At 39.7% G+C, this 23,223-nt stretch overlaps 1 protein-coding gene and 1 long non-coding RNA gene across 6 annotated transcripts in view; one reads left to right on the top strand and one right to left on the bottom strand.

The window, feature by feature from the left end:
* The window catches only part of LOC142599246 (uncharacterized), a 426,921-nt gene that overhangs the window by 291,206 nt on the left and 112,492 nt on the right, over positions 1-23,223 (top strand). The window lies entirely within an intron of this gene.
* The window catches only part of LOC142599148 (SWI/SNF-related matrix-associated actin-dependent regulator of chromatin subfamily A member 2), a 686,065-nt gene that overhangs the window by 646,940 nt on the left and 15,902 nt on the right, over positions 1-23,223 (bottom strand). For 2 of the 5 annotated variants that reach the window (XM_075738850.1, XM_075738848.1), the window contains exons 2-6: positions 21,290-21,550; positions 15,090-15,213; positions 3,483-3,812; positions 1,991-2,092; positions 607-856 (exon numbers count right to left, since the gene is read on the bottom strand). In XM_075738850.1, coding sequence (XP_075594965.1) covers positions 607-856; positions 1,991-2,092; positions 3,483-3,812; positions 15,090-15,213; positions 21,290-21,514 — 1,031 coding nt within the window. In that variant the 5' untranslated portion in view covers positions 21,515-21,550. The remainder of the gene's footprint in view (positions 1-606; positions 857-1,990; positions 2,093-3,482; positions 3,813-15,089; positions 15,214-21,289; positions 21,551-23,223) is intronic. The other 3 variants (XM_075738849.1, XM_075738851.1, XM_075738852.1) reach the window with 3 other exon arrangements.

Here is a 23,223-nt window from a genome sequence, read left to right as displayed (position 1 = left end):
ACTTCCTGGTATCCTATTTTTCATCTTCACTTTCACCTCCTTAATACTCTCACTATTCTTTGGTAGTCCAGCCAACCCATTTATCATTATACAAAATTAGTTTTTGCTTTGGTCACTTATTCTTCAGTCTTTTCATTGCCATTTTTTTCTTCTAATTTCCTTTTGTTTATGGTTCTGAATACTTTCTGTACTAAAATAGTTTCCATGTGGATTCCAAGGATTTTAATTTCATAGCAATTATTATTTGCAGCTTTCCAAACAGCACACTAATCCAGCCAAGTACTTTTTAAAGTTTTAAAGTACACCATTGTCCTGGTTCTGGCAAGGATAGAGTTAATTTCACAAGGAGCCAGGACGCAAACCCAACACAACCATTTTAAAGTTAAGTTGTTTTGCAATGATACTACCAATATGCTTTACTAATTCAGAACTTGGGCTGAAATTAAATCATGCTTTACAGTTTGATGTCTCTGTTTTTGACATGGTCCCTCTATGGAAACTCAATTTAAACTATGATCACTACAATACAAGGGATGATTGCAAGAGTGCTCACTGAGAAAGTAAAAAATAAACATATGAATTTAAATCTTGTTATTCAGCTTTTACCTATATTCACGTTCCTGAAGTATTTCAATTGGATCCAGTCCTTGTGGTTTCTGGATAGGGCTGATACGATTCTGTTTTTGCTGCAGCTGTGCAATAGGTGAAGGCTGTCCAGGTGTGGGCTGTGGTACAGAGGGCCCAGGCATGGCTGCAGAAGGCTGGGAAGCAGCGGGGGCAGGAGAAGGCCTCCCACTAGGAGGTGGTACAGACAGCTTTTGTGGTGTATTGGGAACACTCATATCTGGGGCTTGGCCTAGAACATAAAAAACATGATAACATGAAATATGGAATGCAGTAAAATATACAAGATGATTTTTTAGGTCAAAACATGAAGCCAAGACAAACATTCAAACTTATCAGGAAAAATACTAGGTTTCCCTCCCTATAGAGAAACAAACTCAAATGGACACTGCAGAAAGTGATCAAAAAGTAATACAAGTGCATGTCAATTTATGAACAACACCTCTTTTTTTTTTAATTCACACTGTTTTTTAAGTAAATCTAGCATTAGTAAGAGCCCTCTAGAACTAGTTTCATATAAGTACAGGACCAAATTCTGCCTCTTCATATATTCATTGTCCTTATACTGCTTGCGAGGATGAATCCACAGTCACAATTTGACTAGAAGCATGAGTAGGCCTGCTTTTACAACTCTCTGTGAGAACCAGTAAGCCGTATTAAAATTTCAACAATAGTACTTAAATATACATGGCACATATAAATAGCTTTCATTTTGCCCCCAACTCCCAATTAATTATATTTATGCACCTGAAATACTTGATATCTGATTACTCTTTTATGTTATAGCATTTTAACTATTTTGAAAGTTAACTCATCAATTAACATGAATATAGCACCTGCCAATGACAGCACAGGTTTCAGTACTCTAACAAGTCAGGAAGTCACTCATGCACACAGATGTGAGAGAGTCACTGAGAACAGACATCTGCAACAATAAAGATATCACTTGATTGTTTGAGGACACATAATAATTTATTGCTAAAAAATACAACTACACAATATGTCTGTAGTCTTGTAATCAATTTCACTTCAGATCCAGCATCCTGACTATCTGGCATTCAACCACCTGCATGAATCTCTGGAAAAGGAACAAGCTTATATATTTAATTCTGATTGTAGAGGGTGCTTCATGTTCAGGTTGCCTAACAGCTGCAATAATTTCATCTGGTCAACTCATTCACCTTTGAATAAGTGGTAAAACACTTCTTGATATTTAAGTGCTAGGCAAAGTAAAGGTCACACCATTTTTTCTTTATGCCTTTTTATTTTCCCATTCTTTTTCCTGCCTCTTTTCCCCTATCTCAACCCACACGGTTTAACCTTAACTGTATGCATGGTATAAAATTACTGCTATACTCCCTTCTACCTTCTGTCCAAGGTTTAGGGGTCATGGCAGCTATATGTCCAGGTATTCCTGGAGCTGGTCCTGGGCCAGCTGTAGGACCACTCATTGCATGTGACCCAATACCTATAATTTAACAGAGGAAAGAAAATTATTAAAATATAAAATATTACTACACATTAAAAAATCCCTCTGCATTCCAATATGCTAGTCTATTTATGCAAATAAGCTTTGTGCATTAAATAGATTTAAGTAGATTCCACTGTGCAAAAAATTAATGTAATGAGGTATATTAAAATCACATATTTTAAAATACTTGATGACAAAGCCACATGCATTGAAATTAAGTGATTAAAGTTATTCAAATAATTTTTATAAGAAAACAGGATCATCTTTACCCTTAGCGTCTAAAGCTAAATAACAGTTTACAGAAATTGTTAACTCTTTAAAATAATCAGCATATTTTTAATCTGTTCTTGAAGCTAATTTTGTGCCCAAAATCATTTGTATAGTGTAAGATATCACAAACAAAGGATTATTATTTCAAGTGAGTAATAAACAGGAGGAGGAGATTAATTTTTAAAAATAAAGATCACATTTTCATAGCCCTTGGTTAAAAAATGTACAAAATGGAAAAGACAAAAGAAATACATAAAGGATATTTAAAAATGCCTTTAAGTAAACTGGATTTTTTTTTCCCATTGGAAAAAGTCCTAAAAGTTCTGAAGTTGAAAGTAATGAAGAGTCAAAAAATATGCACATAATACTGTTATTAAGATATCACAGTGGGATCCATGTAATATCCACATGCCTAGATAAACCATTTCTTTATTTTCTTGAGGTTGTGGAGGAGGGAAAAAGTAAAAGACAAACATCATACAAATTAATGAACTTACAAACAAAACCAAACTTCAACAACAGAAAACTCCCCTCTTTTCCCTCCTTCCCCATTAAATTGTTCCTAGGATTGGACTTGTTCAGAAAACATAACAGGTGCAAGCTGTTTAAAGTAACACAGCTGTTTAAAACCAAAGTAAGTTTGCATACTGCATTATAACATCTAATATTATTATGAGAAACTCTTTTCTCTCTGTTACACACTTGACAACATACTGCACATAGTTTCCATTTTCATGATCTGCATAATCAGTCAACTTTTAGATTTTATATCTATTTTTCTGCATGGCAAAAGGGAAGTGAAAACGCATTCTAAGAGCAGTAAAATGTAATTGGAAAATTGTGACAAACATTTGCAAAAGTGGCAGGCATAATCAGGACAGACAGTATATAAATTACTTTTATCTCTATTTAAAAAAAAAAAAAACCAAACCAACAGTATCCTATTAATAATGTGCTTTATGCACTTACTCCAACTTAAAACCATAGGTCATTGTTCATACTGATGTCTGCAAATGGTTCCAAATTCCATGCCTGCACACCAACAATTTCTGTTATTTTCCACAGGTAGAACTTAAAGAAGTATCTTGCCAATGACATGGTGCCTACATTCACTTACTTGATTGCCTACTACAGGCAGCAGGAACCTGTTGCTGCTGAATGCCAGGCAGGGTCCTCTTTCCTTGAACAGCAAGTTGGAGGTTTTCTGGTAAAGACTGACCTCTAGCTAACATTTTGTATGCTAGAATCTGAGCTCGGAGCTGATGTAGTTGTACAGGACTGAAAGGGGAAGGACCTCTGTTGGGTTGACTCATAACTTGTGGGTCTCCTGATATCATGGGTCCTGGCTGACTTGGAGTCATCTGGGGTGGAGTTGGACCTCGTCCAGACATTGGACTGGGCACATGTTCTGGTGCTCCCAGTGGAGATGGGTGTGGAGACATATAGCCTGGAGCAGATAAGAAAAAAACTTATTTTCCAGGTTAATCAAGTCTAAACTCCACTGAAGTTTCTTTACCTTAAACAGTATCTGAAGTATAAAAAAATTCTCTCTCACATTAGTAGAGCTGTAATATTTTTCTACAAGAACAGAAGTATAACCTGAAATTCCCTGAGATAGATAGCAAGAAGGCTACAAGAGCTATTATTCAAACAGAATAATTAACTCCCCTCACATTTGGGGTAAAACAAACTAAAACTAAATTGCATGTGAAATACAGCAATCAAATGGCATGATAGGGCACTGGCTCACCTGTATGTTGAATGAATATTTCATTATAGAATGTTTTCAAAGATGTTTGCCTATTTTACAGCTTATAAAAGCAGCATTATATTTATATATGCATATATGTGTATATGTATATATGTATATTTTATATATTTGATGTGTATACATCAAAGCACCTATTCAATGATGCATAACCTTTTTTCTAATGCTCTCCAACATACAAATATAAAAACAGACAGTATCTAATTCATATTTTTATATAGTTCCTCAAGCTTATGTGGATTAAAGCTTTTAGTCTGAGAAACACTACCTTTTACCATACAGGTGCTGGAAAATCCAGAGTATCAACTTTGAACACAAAAAGTATCTTCTGAAGAAGCTGTTGAACGTTAAATCCTATAAAAGAACTAACAGGGTATATTGGGTTTACATGGCAGTTTTGTTAGTGGGGAGGGGGGGGGGGCTGCAGGAGTGGCCTTTGTGAGAAGAGACATAGGGCTGCCCCCATGTTGGACAGAGACAGATCTAGCTGGCTCCAAAACAGACCCGCTGCTGGCCAAGGCTGAGCCAATCAGTGAAGCTGGTGGTGCCTCTGTGATAACATATTTAAGAAAGGGTAAAAATTGCTGCACAACAGCTGGGAGAGTGAGGAGTGAGAAAACTGTGAGAGAAACAACTATGCAGACACCAAGGTTAGCAAAGAAGGAGGAGGAGGAGGTACTCCAGGCACCGGAGCAGAGATTCCCCTGTAGCCTGTGATGAAGACCATGGTGAAGCAGGTTTTCCCTCTGCAGCCTGTGGAGGACCACAATGGAGCAGATATCCACCCTGCAGCCCGTGGAGGACCCCACGCCCAAGCAGGTAGATGTGCCCTGAAGGAAGCTGTGACCCCGTGGAGAGCCCATGCTAGAGCAGGCTCCTGGCAGGACCTGTGGCCCTGTGGAGAGGAGCCCATGCAGGAGCAAGTTTTCTGGCAGGAACTGTGGCCTGTGGGGGACTCATGCTGGAGCAGGCTGTTTCTGAAGGACTGCACCCCGTGGAAAGGATCTATCCTGGAGCAGTTCATGAAGAACTGCAGCCTGTGGGAAGGACCCACATTGGAGAAGTTCATGAAGGACTGTCTCCCGTAGGAGGGACCCCATGCTGGAGCAGGGGAAGAGCATGAGAAAGAAGGAATGGCAGAGAAAAAAAGCTTTATGAACTGACTGCAGCCCCCATTCCCCATCCTCCCTGTGCCACTTGGTGGTGGAGGAGGAGGTAGAAGAGCCAGGAGTGAAGTTGAGCCTGGGAAGAAGGGAAGAATGGGAGGGAAGGTGTTTTTAGCTTTGTTTTTGTTTCTCACTATTCTTCTCTATTTTTAATAGGAAATAAATTAAATTAGTCTTCCCCAAGTTGAGTCTGTTTTGCCTATGACAGTAATTGATGAGTGATCTCCCTGTCCTCATCTTGACCCATGAGGTTTTTTTCATCTTATTTTCTCCCCATTTTGCTGAGGAGAGGGAATGAGAGAGCAGCTGGGTGGGCACGTGAAGGCCAGCCAAGGTTGACCCACCACACAAGGTGAGCACAACTCTGAATGGAACAGAACTCATCTTATTACAGTCCTTTCTTTTTGGTGGGTTTAAGTTTTAATTTTAATTACACTTCACAAATATTTCCCTGAGCTTCATAGCACATCCATGAAAATAGATGATATGGGTATGCTTTTTAAGTGAGATATCGAAGACTCCAAAGCATATCCAAGACAAAAAAATATTAAGACTTATCCTTTAGGTGATGCACTACAGTTAGATTTTAAAGATGTCCACCAGATGTGAAAGAGAGATTTGCAGAAGAAAAATAACATTTGTATCTGAACTGGGTCTGTCTGGGATGGAGTTAATTTTCTTCATAGCAGTCTGTATGGTGCTATGTTTTGGATTTGTGACTAAACCACTGTTGATAATACACCAATGTTTTGGCTATTGCTGAACAGTGCTTGCACAGCATCAAGGCCTTCTCTGTTTCTCACTCTGCACTCTCAGGGAGTAGGCTGGGGGTGCACAAGAAGTTGGGAGGAGACACAGCAGGGACAGCTGACTTGAACTGGCCAAAGAGATATTCCATGCCATATACATAATTTCATGGTCAGCAATAAAAAATGATGGGGAAGTCTTTCCAAAGTAGTCATTGCTTGGACAGTGGCTGGGCATCAGTCTGCTTGTGGGAGGTGGTGAGCAATTGCATTTGCATCACTTGGTGTGTTTTTTTCTTTTTCTCTTTCCTTCACTTATTAAACTGTCTTTATCTCAACCCACAAGTAATTTCTTCCTTTTGGCCTTCTGATTCTCTCCCCCATACTGCTGGTGGAGGGAGGGGAGTGAGGAAGCAGCTGGTGGGTGCTTAGTTGCTGGCCAGGGTCAACACACCACAGTATCAATCTGATGAGCCTTACAAACCAACAAATCTCCTAGCTCCCTTTCACAGTCTTTGACCAAGTTATAGGTCACAGAACTCAAAAGTTCATGCAGACTTCCCTGAGTTCTGTGGAATCAAATCTACTCCTGTGATTCCTTAGCTGATCTGACGTTCTGAACTGAAACTATGTCAACTTTATCTATACCTAGTCTTGGTCACAGTAACAACCAATTTAACTCTTTCCCTTATTTCACTGTTCTTCCAATAAGGGCAGCATAGGGGAACTCTACAAATTTTGACTGGTGAGATGCCAGTAGCTGTAAATTCAGAATTCATACAAGCTGAGACATGAGAGTGCTAAAGAACTGAAAGTTAATGAAAGGTGGGGTCTAAGGATACTAATATCCTACAGTGAAGCATACGTTAAAAATAGCTGAGAGAAAAAATAAAGAAAAAAGAACAAAAGATTTGGGGTTGATTGTGTTTTGTTTATCAAAAATAGGAAAAGGAAATGGAAGGACAGGACATAAAAAGAAGTTTTAGTTGGGAAAAGGTCATATAAGACAAAAAGAGACTGAGAATTCAGTTTTATACCTAAAGAGCAAAAAGACAAGAAAAGATGACCCTGATGAAAATAAGAAAAAATAAGGAACTTAAGGGAAAGATAGAAAGAAAAAGTTGAGGAAAGAATGAAAAGGGAGAATAAGAGACATTAAGGATAAAAAGCTAAAATTACTGAGGTTATTCAATAGAAAGAAAGATTAATATCAAAATTGCTTATACATGTATTAATAAATATATTGCTGGTGATAAAAGCCATGATAAATAATCATACAGATCATACAGTTTATTCCATTCATTAATCTCCATCCACCAAAGGTGTCAGGACTGAGACTACTAACTAATCTCAAAAACAATTCTTTCTTTATTAAGAAAAGGAGGGGCTAAAATCCCACTTACTAAAGGCACAGCTTTAAATGAATACATTATGGTATTAAAAAAGCATATAATTGCTCTATTGTCTTACGCTTTTAAATTTTGGTTTCTTGTTTATTGTAAGTTTCCATTACTGTTACATTTCCAAATCTCACAATTTCCTTTAAATAGCAGTGTCCTGGTTTCAGCTGAGATAAGTTAATTTTCTTTCTAGTAGCTGGTATAGTGCCGTGGTTTGGATTTAGTATGAGAATAATGCTGATAACACACTAATATTTTAGTTGTTGCCAAGCATTCAAGGACTTTTCAGCTTCTCATACTGGCCTGCCAACAAGAAGACGGGAGGCACCCAAGAAGCTGGGAGGGGACACAGCCAGGGCAGCTGACCCAAACTGACCAAAGGGATATTCCATACCATATGACATCATGCTCAGTATATAACTGGGGGTGGGCCGGGAGGTGGTTTGGCTCGAGAACTAGCTCAGTATCGGCTTCGGTTGGTGAGCAATTGTGCTGTGCATCACTCGTTTTGTATATTTTTTTATCATCATCATCATTATTGCTGTATTTCTTTTCTGTCCTATTAAACTGTCTTTATCTCAAGCCACAAGTTTTACTTTTTTTTTTTCTTTTTGATTCTCTCCCATCCCACTGGAAGGGGGAGGAGTGAGCAAATGGCTGTGTGGTTCTTTTAGCTGCCTGCTGGGTTAAACCATGACAAACAGCTACTTTTAATTAAGCGGTTTTCAAAACTGTCTACCAAAGAAAGATTTCTTCGTCTCCCCACCACATCATTATACTTTTCAACGTTATTTAGTCCTACATCAGTGATGGGTTTTGAGATGCTGGATCTTAAATCTATCTGAGCTACAAAAAAGTGAAATGAGATATACAGCACTTGTTTTTAACCTCGACAATTCAAGCCTTAAGTGCATGACATTGCTATGGAGAGAGGAATTTCTAGAAATGAATTTTTTTGAGGTTTCTACATATTTAATAATTACATTTCCTCTCTCCATCTAAGTCATATGTATTGGGAATCTTGGCAATAAGGAAAACAAGTTTTATAAAAGTAAAGATTAAAATAAAACACCAACTAATTATTTCAGGTAAGGACAAAAACCTTCCAAACTTCTCATTATTAGTTATAAAATGTGACATTCACAGACTCTAAAGTTTTGTGATGCCATATAGAGGTTTTCTACTTTAAGTGCAAAACCTTTAAAAAGAGTCAAGGCACACTGGCCAAACTCAAGCACAACCCTGGGCTTCAGGAGAGCAGACTTTGGCATCTTTAGGGAGCTGCTTGAAAGAATCTCAGGGTATACAGCACTAGAAAGAAGAGGGATCCAAGAGATCTGGTTGATATTCAAGAATCACATCATTCAAGCTCAAGAATGACATGCAGGAGGTCAAGCAAAGGCAACAGGAGACCTACATTGATGGACAAGGAGCTCCTGACTAAAAGAAAAAAAGGAAGTGCAAAAGACGTGGAAGCAGGGGAAAGTGACCCTGGAGGAGTAAAGAGACACTGTAGAAGCACGGAGGGATGGGGTTAGGAAAGCCAAAGCTCATCTGCAGTTGAAACTGGAAAAGGATGTGAAGGGCAAGAATGACTTTTACAAGTATACTTGCAGGAAAAGGAAGAAGAAAAAAAAGTGGGCTCACTGCTGAATGAGGCTCAAAACCTGGTGACAAAGGAGATAGAAAAGGCCAAGGTATTCAGTGCCACCTTTGCCTTGGTCTTTACTGGTAAGATCAGTCTCCAGGAATCCTAGGCCTCTGAGACTAGAGGGAAAGTCTAGAGAAAGGAAGACAGCCTCAGTAGAGGAGGATCAACTTAGGGAAACATTTAAACTATCTGAATGTACGCAAGACCATGGGACCTGATGGGATGCACCCATGAGTGCTGAGGGAACTGGCCAATATCATTGTGAGGACATTCTTGATTATCTTTGAAAGGTCACGATGACTGGGAGAGGTGCCTGCGGACTGGAAGAAAGCAAATGTCACTCCTATTTTCAAGGAGGGCAAGAAGGAGGATCCAGGGAACTACACACCAGTCAGCCTCACCCCTGTCCCTGGGAAGGTGATGGAGCAAATAATCCTGGAAGCCATTTCCAAACATATGAAAGATGAGAAGGTGATTGGGAGTAGTCAGCATGGATTTATGAAGGGGAAATCAAGCTTAACCAACTTGATAACCTTCTGTGATGAGATGACTCACTTGATAGACTAGGGGAGAGCAGTGCATGTTGTTTACCTTGACTTTAGCAAGGCCTTTGGCACAGTCTCCCATAGCATACTTAAAACCAAATTGGTGAGATATGAGATATACTGCAGCCAGTCCTGTTCAACATTTTCATTAATGACCTGAATGATGGGATAGAGTGCACTCTCAGCAAGTCTGCAGATAATAAATAATTGGAAAGGAGTGACTGATACACTGGATGGTTGTGCTGCCATTCAGAGGGACCTCAACAGGCTGAAGAAATGGGCAGAGAGGAACCTCATGAAATTCAACAAAGGGAAATGCGCAGTCCTGTCCCTGAGGAGGAATAACCCCATTCATTAATACAGACCAGAGGCCAAACAGCTTGAAAACAACTTTGTAGAAAAGGACCTGGGGGTCCTTGTTGACACCAAGTGTAACATAAGCCAGCAATGTGCCCTTGCAGCAAAGGCAGCCAAAAGCATCTTGGGCTGCTTCAGGAAGTGTTGCCAGTGGATAAAGGGAGGAAATTCTTCCTCTCTACTCAGCGTTAGTGAGACCACACCTGGAGTACTGTGTCCAGTTCTGGGCTTCCCAGTACAAGAGAGACATGGACATACTGGAGCAAACCCAGCAAGGGCCACAAATATCATGAAGTATGATCAGAGTGTTTGACATATGAGGAGAGATTGAGTGAGATGGGATGGGAAGATGGAGCCAGACTCTTCTCAGTGGTGCCCACTGAAAGGACAATAGGCAATGGGCACAAACTGAAACACACAAAATTCCACTTAAATGTAAGAAAAAGCTTTTTTTTTTTTTTTTTTTTTACTGTGAGGGTGGTCAAACATTGGACCAGGTTGATGAGAGAGATTCTGGAGTCTCTGTCCTTGGAGATATGCAAAACCCAACTGGTCAAGATCCTGAGCAACCTGCTCTAGTTGACCCGTTTTTGAGCAAGGGGGTTGAACTAGATGATCTCCAGAGTTCCATTCTGACCTCAACTATTCTGTGATTCAAAGGTTTACCAGTGACAATACTTGCAAGCTTATACTCATAAAGCCTCAATACCACTTGATTTTTCCTATCTACACATGCTCTACTACAGGTGAGCATGCACATGAGTGCTGAATAAGGTAGAAACTTATGATGGAGACTGATGAAGTAAAGGTTATCTGGTATATATCAAAAAAGAAAAGTTAAAGATATAGGGCTAAAGAATATTAAAGATACAGACAAGAAGAGTATGGACTTCTTTTCAGACTTTGCAGACAAGTTTTCCTCAATTAGCAGGCATTTCAAATGCATTTTTGCATTACACATAAATTTCTACCATAAGTATGCATCACTTTCTCAAAATCCAGCTCATTACTTGCTCAGAAGAAGGCTACCTACTGAAAGTCAATAGCACCACTTCTAGATTTTCCTCAGACGTCTTTGATTTTAGTCCTGACATAAACCCACCCTGCTTAGTTTAATCTGGGAAATGTATGATGATCCCAGCACAGAGTGATTACAAGAGAGTTCTGTGTGCTGACAGAGGACAATCAGATAACTGTTAATTCTGGAAAATATACAGGGGAGAAGACACCAAATATGAGGAAAAAAATAGCCTTGACATCGCGAGTAAATTCCCCAGATTTCATGTGAATGCCACTTGCATCTGGGCCTAATGTAAACCATATATCTATGTAATGCTCTGCATTAGAAAAGTATTAATTCATTGCTATTTAAAATGCAGAGCTACAAAGACAACTTAAATCAGAGATGTATATAGTACCCTAATAACAAAGACTTTAAAGCTATAATTCTAATGGTTATCAATATTCTGAATGGAAACAATCAGCTTTTTTTTTTCTTATATGAATATACTTTCTTTTACCAAATTATTTAAAAATAAACAACATTTGTATCTTGTTAAAAATAAAAAATAGATTCATAGAATCATCTGGGTTGGACTTCTGGAGGTCATGTATTCTAACCTTCTGCTCAAAACAGGGCTAACTTCAAAGTTAGATCAGGCTGCTCAGAGCCTTATCCAGGCAAATTTTGAAAGTCTCCAAGGCCTCTCTGGGCCTCTGTTCCATTACTGCACAACTCTCACTTTGATTTTTTTTTCCTTATGCAAAATTAGAATATATCTTCCTAGGCACCATGCACCTCTGAGTAGTCTGGCTCCATCTTCTCTATGACCCCTAGTAGAAGAAGCTGTTCCTGTGAGTCCTTCTCAAATTTTAGGAAGTTAAAAGGTTTTCTTAACTATATATATAATTAGCAACCAATTTTTTTTTTTTTCAAACTTTGATACAACTTGATCTACACAAGTATGTCATAGCATCATGTGTTCTATAAAGTAAGCATATTATTTTCAGTCTTCACAGTGGAACAAATCCTAGTTCTAACAGTTCTCCAGAAGCAAGGGGGGGGAGGTGAGGAGTGTATATAATTTTTTTGCTTTAATTGCTTCTGCTTTCATTTTATTTAGCAGATGCAAATAGAACTTTTTCTTCATTTGGACTAATTCTTTCAAATTTGAGAAAATGGGAGCTGAAAGCTGAGGAAAACTTGTACTCATTTTCCACTCTATGAATAAACAGCAGATGACATTATTAATTCTAAACCACAATACCATAATAGATAGCACTAGATGCGCAGTCAAGATTCCACCATTTCAAGCAGTGGAATATTCAACAGTGCTTAAGTCAACTAAGCTCTTAACTACCAGTAAATATTAAGATGACTTAAATGATTAAAATGTATGTGGACCATATACATTAAAATTTCAACTGCTGTCATCTCTGATACAACTGATGGCGGGGGGTGGGGATGGGATTTTTATTGAAACGATGAACGCAAACAAGTTTTGGGAGGAGGAGATATAGACTGGAATTGAAGAAATTTAGTTCAATGGCTCATTTAGGTTGACTATCACTTTTTTCATTAAATAAATGTAGTCTCAGAAGGAGGAACAGAATAGGTATTCACAATACACAGTGAGAGCACATAACATCTTAGAAGAAATATACAGTGAGAAATATATTCAGACAGGACTGAAGCTACAAGAAGATTTAAGGTAAGCAAAGTATAAAATTTTCCTCATTTGTGATATGGCCAGTGCTAATATCATCTCTTGTGAAACTGTCAATGTATTGGGTCTGGCTGAGATGGAGTTAATTCTCCCCACAGCAGCCCTCATAGTGCTGTGCTGTGTATTGGTAGCCAGCAAGGTGTTGATAACACACCAGTGTTTGGGCTACTGCTGAGCAGTGCCACCACAGCATCAAGGCTGTCTTTCCAACATTTCTTTTTCCCCAGCAGCAGGCTGGGGGTGGGCAAGATCTTGGGAGGGGACACAACCAGGACAGCTGACCCAAACTGACCAAAGGGATATTCCATACCATATGACGTCATGCTCAGCAGTAAGAAACTGAGAGACAGGGGGAGGAACAGGGCGGGGGCATTTGTTGTTTTTTTTACAATGTTTGTCTTCTGGAGTAAGGGGTACGCATACTGAAGCCCTGCTTCCCAGGAAGTGGCCGGCCATCGCCTGCTGATGGGAAGTAGATAATAATATTTTGCTTTGCTTCCACGTGTGGCCTTTTGCTTTAGCTACATTAAACTGCCTTTATCTTGACCCACGAGTTTGGGGTTGGTTTTTCCATCTTATTTTTCTCCTCTCCCTACCCTGCTGAGGAGGGGAATGATAGAGCGGCTTGGTGGACACCTGGCATCCAGTCAAGGTTAAACCACCACAGTCAACTAAGAGAAAGATATGAAGGCCTCAAGCATGCAATTCATTCAAAATTAGGACTGGAGAAATATACTGTTGAGATGTAGTCTTCCACTGGCAGACAGATGGATAAGATGACCAAATAGATTTTTCTCATCTTTAAAAGGCTGAAAGGATCAGAAAAGAAAGTGCAGCTAAGTTTAAGGAACAGTAGGGACAGTAAATATCAATATTCTCTGTGAAGAAGCAGTAACTCGGTGAACTCTATGTTAACCTAAATTTGGGTAGCTTTATTGTAAAAAGCTCAGCAAATACTGCTTTGTGATTAAAAATGTATAGAGATTAAGTCCCAGAGCCTTAAAAACCCTGCAGTGCTTATCTTTGCACTTCAAGTTCTTTTATCAACTGTGAACAGAGCACTTTAAACACTGTAATTGGAGTGGGTTTCACTGCTGTATCACAATAATTGCACCTATTTAGTTCCAAATTCCATGAAAAAACAAGAGGGTTTTTTGGTTTGTTTCGGTTCATTGGTATCTTTCTATGATCTTGATCAGCATATATAATCAACTTGTTCCTTTTGTTATTTACTGCTACACCACTGTTATCTGCAAATTCTACCAGCAATGAGTTTATGACATATATTTAGGACAAATATATATTCACATTCCCACAAGACCAACTAGAAATGTCCCCAACTGGTTGATGATTCGCTATTTAGTTATTTTCATAAGCTATCACTTAACAAGTTTTAGTCCATTTAATATGAGTTATATTCATTTTGCTTAGTGCTACTTCTAAATTAGAATGCTATGCAAAAGCAAGCCAAGCACCATACATGCCTATTATATAGACAGTCTTACCTGTTATTACTGCTTATTAGTTTTATTGTAGCACAGAGAAGTCCCATGCATGAGCCATGACCCACAGTGCCAAGTATTGTACTGTATTATTAGCACATTATGTTTGAATTGAACCAGTTTTGATTTTCAGAGTAAACGTTCTGTTCATTTTAGGAAACACATTTGTTAGAAGCAAAACTATCTCTGAATGCATACTCGGGTAAAATTTTGCTCTCAGATGAGCACGCTTGAATTCCACTGAAATCAGCAGAAAAACACTTTAATCCGATGGAGAATTTGCACCTTCAGAAATCAGTTCTATTTCACTTAATTGGTAGTGAAAGGTGTAACTGAAAACCAGTACTTTCCAATGCTCAAGGTACAGGTACAAGTATTGATCAGGATCCCAGTCACAGCCCACTTAAAGTCACACAGTGGTTCAAGCAAAGACATTCTGCTAATCTTTCTCTTCCCACCATTTGTCTTATCCAATCTAACAAACACAAAAACACATCCAAAAAAAGTGACCATGTCTGAATAGATTTGTACAGGGAGTGGTAAAACAGGGCTCCTAATTCTAGTGAGGGTCTTTAGAGTGTTTTAAACTGTTTTAAAAATGGACTTTAGTGATTTGCTGAAGATCGTAGAAAGTTACCCAGGTCACAGATTATAACCTTACCCAAGCCCTTACATTACCCCTTTTTTTCAGTACACTCTAAAAAGCAAGATAATTAAGATATTCCTCTACTCCCCTCAATATCACAATTTATCTTTTCCAAACAGAGCACAGGAAATATAAGAAACTTGTTCCAAGGAACTTGTGACTTCCTGTAGCACAAAAGGGCCCCAAAAATCATATTGCATGCATAATATGTATAAACCTTGATTATGTTGGTCCATTGAACTCTGAGGTGGGCCCATTCCAGGGTGAGGAGATCGCATACTCTTCATAGAGCTACAATGAACATCTTCAACCGTTCCTTTTTCATGCAAGCCATCAGTAGGCTGTAAAAAAAAAAAATAAATATATTGACTAAAAAAAATCAAAGGGACATAAAATAAAAATTTACACAAGTATATAAATTAGTGGATAAACTTCTCATACTACCTATTATAAGTAAATACAATGGGACTCTCTATCCCTGGAATCAGATTTTTGGAAAGCAGAGCACAACATGAGAACGTTTATCCCCCTTCCTGCTGCTTCCTTTTCTTTTTCTGATTCCTCATGAGCTGTTCAGACAATGTCGAGTACTACAAACTGGAGGAAAATTGTCCAAACAGAAACAAATGAACTGTATTGACTTCATATAACAAAGCAGTGTAATGCAGACCAACTTGGAACAGTACAGCCTGTGGCTTAAGCCAAATTATTAACCCAAACTTTCAGCCTTTCAGTTGTGCTATACTGGAATGTCCCAAATGCTATTTCCCTTCAAACACAAAGATTCCATTAAAAGAATCAACTTCTTATTGGTATATTTTTACTTCAAATAAAAATCCTGCTTGTGACATCATACTAATTTTTCTACAGCCAGCAATCATTTATGGTATACATAGTGTATTGGGTTTAAGTGGCAAGGCTTTGGTAGCGGGAGGGGGCAGGACTGCAGGGGTGACCTCTGTGAGAAGAGGGAGAAGAGGTAAGGGGCTGCCCTGTGCCTGACATAGCTGGTTCCAGCCAGCTCAGCAATAGTTCCACTGCAGGCCAGAGGTGAGCCAAATGCTGGACAAGTGGAGGGGAGGGGGAATAAGAGTGAGAAACAGCAGTGCAAACACCAAGGTCAGAGAAAGAGAGGGAGGAGGTGCCCCAGGCACCAGAGCAGGTATTCCCCTGCAGCCCATGGAGGACATCATGCTTTATTTTTTTGTCTTTGTTTCTCACTATCCAAATCTATTTAAATAAATTAGTTAATTAAATTAACTTTCTCTAAGTCAAGTATGTTTTGTCCATAACAGTAATTGGTAAGCTATCTCCCTGTCTTTATCTCGCCTCACAAGCTTTTTCATCCTATTTTCTTCCCTTGTCCTGTTGAGGATGGGGAGTGAGTGAGTGGCTGGGTGGGCATTTGACTGCTGGCCAAGGCTAACCCACCACGCATGGTTATAAATTAAAAAAAAAAACAATAAAACAAAACAAAACAAGGAATTATGCTTCTGGTTATGAGCAAATAGGATGAGAGATCATAGAGTGCACAAATCTCTTTCTGTCCCTCAAGTAAGGTCTATGGAAAATACTGTTGTTAATTCTATATATATAGTTAAAAAATACATGGCCCAGTTGGTGTGTAAGAACACCTATACCGCTTCAGACCAAGACCATCTTTCCCTTTCTTCTGTCTCCAGAAGGGACCAGAGGTGAATATCCAGGAAGAATAAGATCAGGGCAAACATATAGCAATACTTCCCTCTTCTATCCTCCCAGCTTCCAAATATTTTGAGTTCAGGAGATTTCCTGATGCTATTGACATCCTGATGCTGCTGACAATGTGACTGATGGACTATAGTTTAATCCAAAAATTAGTGAGAAAAAAGTTAGTTTATTCTTTCTGGCCTAACTATATTCTATAAATCAACAGTAAATTTTCCTGTGTACAGATTTTCTGGTTATTTGAATATATATAGTATTTAATTTTCACATAACTGTTAAGTATGGAAACTATATGATTTATTAATGCCAACTTAATGTTAGATTATGCTATTAAAAACAAATCTCTTTAAACACAAAGGAGCACAGGCACAATGGCAGGTGGAGAAACACCAATAATCTAATCGGAGACAGAGACCCTGCCCCAGCTCCTCCCAGGGCTGTCCCAAGGAGAGCCTCAACTCCAGTGTGAAACCCACCTGATGAGTCAACAGGAGCAGTTCTCCCAAGCACCTACAGATCAAGGGGAGTTACTGCCTACTAGGGTATGGGACTCATTATGGGATGCCAGGAAGAACATTTTAGAATTGTGCAAGACTTATTATGGAACGTTTAGGGGGGGAACCAAAGGCAGGGAAAAGGAGGGATCTAGCTGATTTTGGGAGGAACAATAGAGATATAAGGGGATAAAAGGGGTTGGTTGCGTGTAAACAGGTCCGGTGAGTGCATTTGTCTCACCATGCCCTGCACTTGATCAGCACAGTCTGTCCTGTCTTGTCATTAAACTCACCCCCTGGGTGAGGGGACTCTCAACTCTGGGTGCATACATATATGTATGGAGGTCTAAGTGCCAGCAATTGGAGTGAGGAACCACGAGTCATAGGGGTCCACGTGTCTGTGGTACCAGCAACTGAAGAGACTGGAGTGCATGCTTATTGTGTGGGTATGTATGTCAGTGTATGATTGCTAACATATATCAAGCCAAACTAGCCAGCAAGTAGGATAAGAGGTTTGGGAGCCAGGGTATAAGCCTGGGCCAGATACTGGAGAGACCAGAGGGTCTGAGAGTTGGCTACTAGAAGAACCAGGAAGTCCAAGCCAGCTACTGGAGAGATGATGGGGTATGGAGGTCAGCTACCGGTAAGGCCATAGGTCTGGACCAAAGAGATCTATTTGCATGTGTGTGTGTGTCTGTGAGGCAACGGGGAAACCAGAGGATTCAGGGACCAGATATTGAATAGACTGTCTATGGTCAGTTATTGCAAGGATCTACAGCATGTGTGTCCATGTGTGCGGGAAAAGGGGGGCAAGGCAAGTACCAGGAACTGGAATGAGGCTGCACGTCTTGAGGGCTTGCATACCAATGTGCCAGCAACTGGAAGACCAGGGGATCCAGGGGCCAGCTAATGGGTCAACTGACTGTCTGAGACCAGCTCCTGGAAGGATCCATATCATATATATTTTCCACTAACAGGCTTTCATCCTGATCAGCTAGAGAGCAGAACAGGATGAGGCTGCTGGTGTTGGTTGTGCTTGCAAGTACAGTGTTTTCTGTTGGTGTTGATCTGTGCAGCTGTATGTATATGTGTATTGTGTGCATATGTGCCTACTAGGAACACACGCTCACTGTCATGACTGGCTAGACCTGGAGATGATATCCATAAAGTAGAATTTTCTACTTTACAGGGACAGAAATGTGTTTGGGTTAGTGCTCAGACACTGATTAATTTAGGGTTAAATGCACTACCTTGCTTTGCTGACAACTATACCTTTGAAGAAGAGCCAAAGGACTGATAAAAAGCATGCTTTGCTAAAGAGTATCCTTGAAGGAGAGCTGGAAAACTGATAAAGAGGAAACATCCTGCCCCAGAAGGCGCCCAGAGCTGGGTGATTGCCAGAGAGGCCTGAAGTCAACAAAATCCAGCAGTAACTAGGGGATGGGAAAGGGGGATGAGGGGGGCTGTGTTCGCCACCACCTACCCAATTAAAGGACTGTGCAAGTTACACCCCACACACACCCTCAAGGAGCATGCGCGCTAATTTAAAGATGCTTGACCAATAGTAGATGATGCGGTAATTAATAACCATTTAGTGTAAATTTAGGTGGGTTTTTTCTAATCATGTAACAGGTAACTATGTGGTAGATTCTGTGCGTGGTGTGCTAGCTGTGTGGAATTACCACCTAGCGCCCATCTCTGCACAGATGTGAAATACATAAAATACCTCTGCTCTGTGTGTCTATTGGTGTACTGCACACCAGGTAAACGATCCCACTTTTGGGACAACAGAGACACAGAGCACTGGGGGCATTTCCCCTACTCTATTACAGGATTTAGCAACCCCTTAAGCAGTTTTTTCATATACTTCTGCATACTTTGGATTCTTTCAAATTCTGTATGCATTATATTATTCTCTGTTAGTCAAGTATCCAATACAGAATGAAGGTAAGTTAACTGGTTAGTTTGTCAATTTTAAAAGTGAGAATCATATCCCATTGCATATATATGCACAAATATGCCCATCCTACAAATATCTGCATGAAGCACTTCGGGACATGGTCTAGTAGACATGGTGGTGTTGGGTTGATGGTTGGACTTGATGATCCTAGAGGTCTTTTCCAACCTTAAAGATTCTATGATTCTATATTTTGTCTACTTTAGTCATGCACACACACAAGCATACTACAACAAATGAACTGGCAGCCTGGAGAAGAACAAGACTGTTTAAGCCAACAGTGCTGCTAAAACAGATACTTGTGTAGTTATAGTCAGCCTCATTTGCAAAATCAGTAGAAAGAAGGGGAAGTAATTTTATTCTAGCTATACTGACTGGTCACCTTTAGATCAACTATCTGGACTCTATGGTCATGGTAAATTTTAAAAGAAGCCTTGAAGTATCTCAAAGGCATAATTTGTACTCTGGTACGCAGAACTTCTCTAAGATGCTCCTAAAATCTCTAAAAAAGCTCTGTGGTATGTATTTGTTTCCATTCCTGACATAGCATACAGCTCCTGATGAATGCACAAGGTGAAGCCAGATGTAGAAGTTACACTTACTGTATTGAGTATTCAACTGTTCTACTGCAGAATTCCAGGTGCTTTCTCTCTTGTGCGGTTCAGGAACCTCTCAAGAGAAAGTCAACTGAAGAATGTAAACCCATATTGTCTACTGAGTTTTTAGTATTCACCAGAATGCTGTCATCTTGGGCAGTCACTAACCCCGCAAACAAGGAAATAGCAATTGCAAATGTCTAATATCATAAAATCATAGAATCATTTAGATTGGAAAAGACCCTTAAGATCATCTAGTCCAACCATTAACCTAATACTACCAAGTCCACCACTAAACCATATCCTTAAGCATCACATCTACACATCTTTTAAATACCTCCAGGGATGGTGACTCAACCACTTCCCTGGGCAGCCTGTTCCAATGCTTGACAATCCATTTGGTGAAGAAATTTTTCCTAATATCCAATCTAAACCTCCCCTGGTACAACTTGAGGCTAACAACTAAACTAATTTGCTGCTTCAAGGTTCATATGCATAAAATTCAAGTATTGATTGTACCAACCTCTCAAAGATGATGATTTCAGCAGTTCAATACAACTTGGGACCATGGCTCCCCTCCACCCTAGACGTCTTTGCATTATCAAAAGTTTTAATTATGTGGTTTTTCATACTGTAGATGCAACCAGTGTCATGTCCTTATTGACTGGACATGACAATCGTTTTAATAACTAAGATTGAGCCATATGTGAAAAAGGCAAGTTGAAGAAGTTGCCATTTCAGAAAAAGTTCAAAAATGTTTTAAAAGTAAATAAATAGTTCATTTTTAATTTGAAAATTTCTCTATATGCTTATAGTAATAAGAACAATTCCAAGTGACACCAATGATAATCACCAATAAAAGGTTTTGAAACGATATCTTGCTTCTGTAAGCAGTTATTGCATATTTATGAAGGTAAAACACCTGTAAAAGTGAAGTTACCATAAATTTACTTCATAATTAAATAAAAAAAGAGAATTAGTAAGAGAATGTCTTAAAAAAGAAAATTTCAGACATATTTCCTTATAGCAAAGGAAACTGATTGTGTAAGCACACACATAAATTTAAGCATGACAAGCACTCAACTCAGATTATTCACATGCTTTAAACTAAATAGTTTTAAATTCCTTAATGAGATGGAGCCTATATAAATTAATTCAACAATAATTTTTAAATCAACATGGAAAACGAAACAAATATTTAAGCCTTTTAAGTGATAACAATAAAAATAAATGTTCATGAAAAAAAAAATCACCCCAGAAAAATATAATAAGGAAAAAGAATAGTTCCAAACAGATGTCGAAAAAGAACCTTACAAGATCTAACATGTGGGTTTAACTACAAAAGATGACAACTAGAATGTTCTTGTAGCACTTCAATTTTATTCTCTAGTAAGGCCTATTACCTATGTGCAGTTTACAAGTTAAGATTTGCATAATTGCTAGCACTGTAGTTCAAACCGGTCTATTAAAAACAAGTTTTGTTTGATCTGATATGTACACCATCTTTAGTAATAAAGATGTAATCAAAGTGTAGCTGCAGTTTTGCAGATGATGTATGAAGTGCAATAGCTTGTTTTGCAGGTCTAAGTGTAGTAAAAGTATGCTTTTTAATCAATGGAGAGAAGTCTAGGAAAAAAATCTAATTTATTAAAAACAAAATTACCTTATGCCGTTGGTGTATGCCCTCCTGCAGGTAATCAGTAGACCCCATTGTCGGCATAGGATGTGGGACACTGGGTGGTCCAGGACTTGGCCCCATCATGCTGTGTACTGAGCCAGGAGATGGCCCTGGTCCTGGGCTAGGTCCTAGAATTGGTCCAGGTGAAAGAACTGGCCCTGGGGAAGGACCAGGATGAGGCAGTGTGCCAGGGTCCACTGGTGTAGACATCTATTTTCTGTCTCCTTTTCAATTAACAGAATAGCTCTAATGAAAAAAAAAATAATAATAAAACAGAATTTTCACGTGCCATTAGGGTCATTGGAATATAGCTGGAAAAAACCTCAAAAAACTATACTGGAGACAATTTGGATGGTGAGAAACAAAGACAAAAAAATTAAAACAGCACCTTTCCCCATCCCACCTTTTCCCAGGCTCAACTTCACTCCCAACTTCTCTACCCCTCCCCACCAACAGCACAGGGGGGATGGGGAATGGGGGGTTACAGTCAATAGTAACAGTTCCTCTCTGCCTGTCCTTCCTCCTCACACTTTTCCCCTGCTCCAGCGTGGGTCCTCTTCATGGGACGCAATTCCTTCAGGAAAATCTGATCCAGCGTGAGCTCTCCATGGGATGCAATTCCTTCAGGAACTAGCCAACTGCTCCACTGGGGTCCTCCATGGGCTGCAGTGTGGATATCTGCTCCACCATGGTGACACAGGACATGGAAAAGGCTGAGGTACTGAATGCCTTCTACACCTCAGTCTTTACTAGCAAGACCAGCTTTCAGGAATCTCAGGTCCCAGAGACCACAGGGAAAGACTGGAGCAAGGAAGAGGATCAGGTCAGGGAATCCTTAAGCAAACTGGATGTACACAAGCCGATGGGCCCTGATGGGATGCACCCACGAGTGCTGAGGGAGCTGGCTGATGTCATTGCGAGGCCACTCCTAATAATCTTTGAACAATCAAGGTGATTAGGAGAGGTGCCTGAGGACTGGAGGAAAGTAAATGTCATCACTCGTATCTTCAAGGATGACCCAGAGAACTACAGCCCAGTAAGCCTCACCTCCGATCCCTGGGAAAGTGATGCAGCAACTAATTCTGGGAATCATTTCCAGGCACATTAAGGACAAGAAGGTGATCTGGAGTAGACAGCGTGGATTCACCAAGGGGAGGTGAAATGACTATGATGAAGTGACTGGCTAAGTAGATGAGGGGAGAGCAGTGGATATGCTCTACATATACTTTAGTAAAGTTTTTTGACACAGTCTCTCATAAGATCCTCATGGAGAAACTGATGAAGTATGGGCTAGATTAGCAAACAGTGAGGTGGACTGAAAATTGGCTAAAGGGATGGGCCCAGAGGGTGGTGATCAGTAGCACAGACTAGTTGGAGGCTAGTGACTAGTGGTGTATCCCAGAGGTCAATAATGGGTCTGTTTAACATCTTCATTAATGATCTGGATGATGAGCTATAAAATCAGCTAGCAAACTCCTGTCGAATCAGTCATTATCTCAAACCCTTTGAGCCTCATGTTGGGCATCAAAAAAGACTGTCATGGTTTAACCCCAGTCAGCAGCTAAGCACCACACAGCTGCTCGCTCACTCCCCACAGTGGGATGGGGGAGAGAATTGGAAGGATAAAAGTTGGAAAATTCGTGGGGTGAGATAAATACAGTTCAATAGGTAAAGCAAAAGCTGCATGCACAAAGTGAATAAGGAATGCATTCACTATTTCCCATCAGTTGGTGGATGTTTAGCCATTTCCAGGAAAGCAAGGCTCCATCACATGTAACGGTTACTTGGGAAGATAAACGCCATCACTCTGAACGTCCCCCACTTCCTTCTTCTTCCACCAGCTTTTATTGCTGAGCATGACGTCATATGGTATGGAATATCCCTTTGGTCAGTGTGGGTCAGCTGTCCCAGCTGTGTCC

This window comes from Balearica regulorum, chromosome W (assembly GCF_011004875.1).
Source record: "Balearica regulorum gibbericeps isolate bBalReg1 chromosome W, bBalReg1.pri, whole genome shotgun sequence".
NCBI lineage: Eukaryota > Metazoa > Chordata > Aves > Gruiformes > Gruidae > Balearica > Balearica regulorum.
Note: the sequence above shows the minus strand (reverse complement) of the source record. Positions and strands in the feature narration are given on the sequence as shown.